The following is a 7607-nucleotide window of genomic DNA, read 5'->3' as shown; positions in this document are numbered from 1 at the left end:
AGTAAACTTTATAGTTGTCAAACTAAGTCAAAAATTATGATTTAAGTAATGAAGTCCCTTATAATTTATAAATTAAATGTTAAATTGAGCTTAATCTTAAGGGAGTCTGGTTGGTAGTAAAGCCAGCTGTTACTAAACTCTTCAGTACGTATTTAACAAAGTTCCTAAATTAGATATTTGAGTTAAATATCAGCCGAAATGAAGATTATTCCTTTTAGTAGTCATATAAATCCAAAAGTTATGACTTAAGTTATTATTTACCTCAGAATATACAAGTTATCTGTTAAATTGAGCCTTATATTAGTGGAGTTTGGTTAGTAGTCAGGCCACCAGTCACTAAACTCCGCCTCTAAAGTGACTGTTTTTAAGTGAAAGGCCTTCGGAGCTGTTCGGCTTTTGTTTTCTGGATAACGGTTAATAATCAGAAGAGCTTTCGGAACTGTTCGGCTCTTCGGAACAATGGGCCTACGGAGCAGAGAGCTGGGATACGGGACCAGGACTTCTCGGCGGGGCGGTGCTTAGCGGGACCCGAAGCATCCGGAGAGGAGAGGAGCTAGCCGGGGTGCTGAAGCTCAGCTCCCGGCCTCGCTCTCTCTCAGCATCCACCCACAGCTACTGATAACCTGCTTAAAACCCCCTCAAAGTCACCGTGAAAAAAGATAGTAAACCGTGAAAAAAAGTGAAAGTACACGAATCAAACGCACCGCTGTGATCACGTGACCCGGTAAGAAATAACCCTAGAATAAAGTAACAAAACCGAACAAAAGACGTTAAAAAGCGACTAAATAATAACACACACGGTCGTTTTAACCGAATAAACTTCCATAAATGTGTCCCCGGGAAAAACTCCGGACACTTGGAGCTCCTTCATCGGCTTCTTTTCTTTTTTACTCTCCACAAACATGTCGACAAAATGGACGCTAACATTTTTACACAACTTTCAGCATTCGTCTCGGAGACAAGCAGCAGAGGTTACTGAGCAACACAGTGGAGAAAAGCAGGGAATAGGAGGAGGAGGGAGCACTTTATACAAGCCTCCATGTTTGTTTTGGGCTAGTTTAACAGAAGAAAAGGCATTAAAAAAAGAAAGCTTACTTGTTTATCACTCAGTGCTGTTATTCTCCTGTCGTGCAGCTGTCTCTTAAGCTCTCCATCCTACAGAGAAATACAGATGATAACACACGCACAGCGATGGTTAAAAAACAACAGATTAATTACTGATAAAGTTTCACTCCCTCCCTTGTAATCCACTCGAAGAAAGCTGCCTGGATTAAAATATATATTTATTTTATTACCTGTGGGTCTTGCTTCATCTGTGCAACTAGTTTAGTAAGAAGGATGGAGGATGTGTGGAGGAAAAGTGTCTCAAGTTTAGAGTAAAAGGGAGGAACAAAGCGGGGGAGAAATCATGGATTTTTAAAGAAAACTGGAGGCGGGGCTCCATTCATTTCTATGGGAGAAGCTCAATGGCGCTTGAAGCCCAAAAAAGAAGCAAAAGTACCCGTATGTGGGCCCACTAAGCATGCGCAGTGTACTTTCCCCGTAAGCCCCGCCTCCTATCTCCTGCTCTCTGTCAGTCAGATGAATAGAGAGGTAAAAGTAACTAAATAAACAACACAAGCCCATTTTTTTAAACTTTAACACTCTGATAATTGCAAGGAGGGCTTTAAAATAGTTCGTGCTGGGTAGTTCATTTAGCTTTTAAAAAATGACACGTTCATCTACGGACGTTTCTTTGCCCCATGTAAAGTCAATGGGAAAAAGTCTTTTTGGGCCAAAATGACGTCACGGAGGGTGCAGTGCTACCGTTTGGCCGCTACGGTCATTCATAAAAAGCTGCTTCACTCTACAGGCGAACTTCCTGACGATAGAAGCCTCTGTGCACCTCATAAATATGCAGGTCGCGTCCAGATCACCACCACCACCGCATTATTATCATTCCAAAAAATATTGTTGCTTAGGCGAAAATACACCGTGACAATAAGCTTAAAAAGTATCGCGAGAAGTGCACTTAATTGAGACTTGTTAGTGGTCTCAATGTGGATTTTGTGCAGTTATCTCCCAGTGCAGAATTTAACACACACACACACACTTGCTCCCTTAGAATAAACACGATGTTTCACTTACCTGATGACATTGGATTTCTACTTTCAGCGCCTCATGCAGGCCCTGTACTTCCATGCTGTTTCCAGAAAAACACTTTTATTCCACTTTCGACGCGGCCGGTGCAAAGTTTAAGTGAATTAAAAAGATTTTCAGTAACAATTGAAAGAAGGAGAACTACTCAGGCTGCAAAAAGCAAGTTCTCGCTTCTTCTTTTTTTTTGCACGGCTAGGGACTCATCACACACTTTCCGCCCCGTCTTCAAAAGTGCTCCAAACCCGAGTAAAGAGCTCCGGTACCGGCCCGGTTCTGAGCAGATAAACAACCGGACGTCGAGGGGTCCGACGGGGAAACCGGTTCGCTTTTCTTTCGCTAATTTTAAGTTGAAAAACGGTAGGACTACTTTTTTGTCAGAGTCCGCGGATTTATTTCACTTTGCCTGAGGAAAAGTTGCGCTTCGGCTGTCAATGGTAATTCTGAAGAGAAGTACCCGGATGGAACGTGAGGCGCACGCGCAGTGAGCCGGGCCGGGGGGGAGCTACACAACTACTTCAAGGAGTGTTTGTGATAATAAATAAATAATACACGTATTAATTATTGAATAAATAGTAAATATAAAATAAGGAGTAAAGAAAAAAATGCAATAAAACACAACAGAAAGAGAAATCTACAGCATAAAAAAAAATACGACTAAATGAACAGAAAGATTATAATAAATAACATAATAATAACCAAAATAAATAGTTATTAATAAACACATACTGCAAGAAATTCAATGAATAAAAAACTGTCTAAGAAATAAAAACATTAATAAACAAACGCAATATGTAATTATATTTCACTTTTAAAAATAAATCGTGTGATGTTACAGGTACTTACTTTTTTGGCAATGTCTATAAAATGTCATTAAATACAAATGTCCTATGTTATTTTTTGACCTTCACTTTACTCACTTCATTTACATTAAGGTGAGGGACTTTCTATATAACTTATGATAATTATCATATCCACTTTATGAGTAACTTAGTTGTAAATAAAGATCCATAGTTAGACCTTTCTCTTAATTTCAAGCTACTGTACACTATTTGTAATGTATATAGTACACTATATGTTCAGCAGATTAGTATATATTGTATATGTTATGATGTTTAGATGGATACTACCCTGAATATAGGTCTTATTTACTGGTCAAAAGTCTGGTTAAGTCATTCTTATAGATTGACTGTCAAAGTAATGTCCCAACTTTGGATAAATAAAGTATTTAGTATAGTATATCTCCATCACTAACAAACATGGCAGCAGCATCACAACTAACTAAAACGAGACATAGAGAAGGTGGGGGGTTAGATAATATAACGCTATGTCTGTAAACAAAAGGCCTTCTTCCACATCTTGTATTTACTCCTGGCTCTTCAAGCACAAAGAGGCCGAAAATATGGCAGTTTGTTCCCAGAAATCAGTCTCTCTTCCCCCCATGTCTGTCAGCCTGACCCCCGCCACCTCCTCCCGCCCCTTTTGGACACAACACGCGCTGGCATTCGTCGAAGCCTCTTGTGGGCGGGAAGAGTGAGCCAATCGGGAGTTGTGCAACTTGAACGGCAGCTGTGGCGACCAATGAGAAGAGGGCGTCGGAGGAGTATGTGATCGGAGAGTTGATGAAGATGGCAGTTAAATTTATCGTTGACAGCGGACAACTTCACCGCAGTTGTAACCACAAATATGAAGCTAAAAGGGTATTTATGAGTGTTTCTCACGAGTAGAGATGTATAGTAAGCATTTCTGATTAATGTAACAGAGTAGCACCATGGACAGCAGCTTTTATCTCGACGCTTTTGTACCTTTTTGTCCCTCCGTACTCCATGTTGTTTATAACACACTTAAAATGTACTTCATTGATGCCAAAATGGAATTTTCTCCACGTTACATCAGCATATTAAAACAAGTCATTGTACGTAATGTGAAAATGAAAAGAGTAGAACATTATAAACATGTCAAAATAGGAAATAAAAAAGGTTTATTTTTATCCACATCCATTTACACGCCGCCTGGCTACAGAGAGGATTAAGCAGTAAAAGTTGTTGTTAGTCAGCAGCAGAAAGTAGTCCCCCTCCCTCTGGATCCTGATGGACCCCTCCCCCACAGCCTGCTCTACATCAGCTGCTTCATTTCACGCATCAGCAGTGAAACTACAGTCTGTCTGTCTGTATTTCTGTCTGTCTGTATTTCCGTCTGTTCCTAGGTCTGTCTCGGTTTTTACTGCACGGACAGTTTTATTGCTGCTGCTGTCGTTTTGGTTTTATTTGTATATTGTCTGCAGGGCTGTAGCCAGAATTTAAATACTGGAGGAAGTCAATCCAAGTCCCCCCTAAATTAAAAGCCCCTCCTCATCCAACCCTAACCCTTAACATTCAAAGTACCGTGTTATAAAGTATATACTAAAGTACCATTAGTTAAAGTACATAAAGTACCATGTATTGAAGTAACTTTAGAAATAATTCAACAACAAATAATAAAATTAATAATTAACATAAACCAGGGATCAGGGAAATTTGAAATCATACTTTTTGTTTTTTTGTTTATTAATTTTAAATGTATTATTCTTTTTTATTTCGTAGAGGCAGAACTTATGATGAGATGACAATACAAGCTATCAGAAAGTGAAATAAACAACAATAATCGGTACAATTAAGAACAAATATTCTCAATTTCACACCAGGTGTTTTCTTTAAATGGGTTTATTCCTGACTGTTCATTGTCATACATTGATATGATACATTTTTTATTGAATATAATTGGTTATACATAAGTTATGTCATGTTGCATTCAGGGACATCAGTTACTTTCTGAAACTAGTTTTTCTGCCAATTTATCCCTCGTGCCGCTCCAAAATAAAAGATGGTTCTGCTGCACTTTGTTTGTTTTCACTAATATTTCCTCTTCAACATTTTTTCCGAGCAGCGACCCGCGCTGCGTTCAGGAGCGCCAGGCAGCGTGGGTCCTGCCAGTACTAACAGATGGCCTGGCCCGAGGTTCTCCACCAAATAAAACTCACGTCCAGCTGATAGCAAATCTGTCCGAGCTTCAGATTCTGACTTTAAATGAGAAGAGTTGGAAATGAAGGTCTGAGAAGTGAGGACAAATTCAAGTCTCTTTTCTGCAACGTAACAACATCTAAAGTGAAATATTAAGAGTTATAATACTACATTTATTAACATGCATAATGCTTTCTGATGCACTAAAGCAATAAAGATGTGTCTTATAATGAATTATAGGTTCATTGTCGATTCAAGATTCAATATTCAAGTCTATCATCATGTGCTCAGCAGCTACAGGAGATATGGAGATGAAACACTGAAGTCCTCCTCCAACAGAACAACATGAATATATATAGGACATAAAAACAGATAAAATAGTGCAAGAGAATGTTCTGAGATGTGCAAGTAAATATAAATACATTAGAAACAGTGCACGAAGAGTCTTTATACACGTAAAGCTGATGATATGGAAAACACGTGCAAACTCTTCCATCAGGAGAAACGCTGCAGATATAAAAACACAAACCAAAACAAATGCAAAGAGAAATATAAAACTGTTGCACGACAAGTTGCAAGAGGCATGCGTCTGATGTGGAAACATCGGGAGAAAGGGACATCTTCTCTTCAAAACAAATACAAAGAACTGTGCTACGATAAACAGGAACCTAGTCGAACTGTGCGTTACTGAAGTCTGAAGAGTGTCACTCTGAGGCTGCTTGCAGGTTCTCACAGGTCTCTTTATGCAATGTGTTGGAGGTGAAGGCAGTCCGTTCAGTAATCCTTCATGTCTGAACTGCTCTGAGTATTTGAGTACTGTGTGTGTTGCTGCCGCCGCTCTCAAACATCCTGTGTGAATAATTGTTTCTGAGCTGCTGACCCAGTTCTCTCACTCAGAGCCTCTTCTTCTGCAGCGGTAAATAAACACTGTTTTACAGCCAACATCTCTGACACACACACACACACACACACACACACACACACACACACACACACACACACACACACACACACACACACACACACACACACACACACACACACACACACACACACACACACACACACACACACACACACAGTTTTATCTTTCTAAAATAAACAAAATGTACTTGTGGTGTGTGTGTGACTCACTGCCTTCGATGGGGTGCATTGTTTGGTTGGGGTTGTGCAGGAGCTCCATGGATATGTTGATGTGGTAGTTGAGGAACTTGTTGTCACTAAAACACACACCAGTTAGAAATACACAACATACACACCCGAGAACTACAATAAATATATACATTATTACTTTTTTTTTTATTTCCAGTTTTATTTATACGTACATTCATTATTTATTTTGTTATTTTATTTCAATTATATTTTTCAGTCATTTAATGAACGTATTCATTGTTAAAATTGCTTTTTATATTCATACGTTTCTATTAACAAATTATTATTATTCAAATTATAATTTTCTATATATATTTTATACTAATATTTCACATTGACTTTTCTGTGATTTATTATCATTATATATTTCTAAATTGTTCCATTTACATATTGAATCTATAATTTCCTTCTCTTCATATTTCCACATTTGTATTTATTTGTATTTATATGTGTTATTCTGACCTGAAGAGGTTCCTCTTGGTGAACATCAGGGTCTGATTGTCCTCCTGAAGTCTCATCTCTACTCGGGAGCTGCTGAGGTTCTTCAGGATGTCCTGACCCTCTTGGTGGTCCGACACCGCCCAGACCAGAACCCAGTCCCCCAAAACCTGTAGACCAGCAGGGAATATTCAACATAGCTCAAATGTTTTATGGTCTTATTTTAACAATGTGATCACATGACTCCTTCTGACTGACTAGAATGAGTTGTTGAAATGTTGACTAATAAAATAAAAAAATAAAATTGACCAAAGAAAAAAGTTGTCTAAAAAAAGGCCTCCCACAGGGATCTGTACTCGGACCACTTTAGTTTTGTCTAAAATAGGATTTTACTTCTTCTCATCTTCAAACATATTTGTTTTCCTTTACCTGTGAGACACCGTAAAATAAATGATGGGTCTCACCTGCTGCAGGTTGTCTTCGGCGAGCATCTGTAGGACCTGGCATTGATCGGGGTCCGCAGTCTTTTCATCCGTGTGATTGTGTTGGTGATCGTGATGGTGGTCTGGCTTTGAGTTAGCAACAGCTAGCAGCAGCAGCAGCAGCGCTCCCTTTAAGACTTTCATCCTGAGACGCAAATCAAAAAACCAAAGGCACCCTCTGGTATCTGTGAAGACACTGATCGAGGAGACGGCTGAACGGTTTATATACCGAGCTCCAGAGACCCCGAGCCCGAGCCGGTCCAAAGTCTGTGTACTCAGTGTTATTGAACTGTGATCCAACTCCAACTGGCCCACTTAATGTTTAAAAATATATAAAGCACAGTGAGAGAGAACAGAGAACCACTGAAGCTATTACAAAACATCTTAATAACGTTTAGTT

The 7607-nt window shown here is 39.2% G+C and overlaps 1 protein-coding gene across 1 annotated transcript; it reads right to left on the bottom strand.

Moving 5' to 3' along the window:
* Positions 1-5027: 5027 nt before the first annotated feature.
* On the bottom strand, positions 5028-7386 carry LOC104946708 (uncharacterized). The gene is made up of 4 exons (XM_010772582.1): positions 7190-7386; positions 6750-6895; positions 6270-6355; positions 5028-5257 (listed from the first exon to the last, which is right to left on the bottom strand). The coding sequence occupies exons 1-4, from the start codon at positions 7349-7351 to the stop codon at positions 5028-5030; spliced, it is 624 nt and encodes a 207-aa protein (XP_010770884.1). The 5' UTR covers positions 7352-7386.
* Between the last annotated feature and the right edge of the window lie 221 nt (positions 7387-7607).

The sequence above is a fragment of the Notothenia coriiceps genome, unplaced genomic scaffold (genome assembly GCF_000735185.1).
Source record: "Notothenia coriiceps isolate Sejong01 unplaced genomic scaffold, NC01 NC01_scaffold00011416, whole genome shotgun sequence".
Lineage (NCBI taxonomy): Eukaryota > Metazoa > Chordata > Actinopteri > Perciformes > Nototheniidae > Notothenia > Notothenia coriiceps.
Note: the sequence above shows the minus strand (reverse complement) of the source record. Positions and strands in the feature narration are given on the sequence as shown.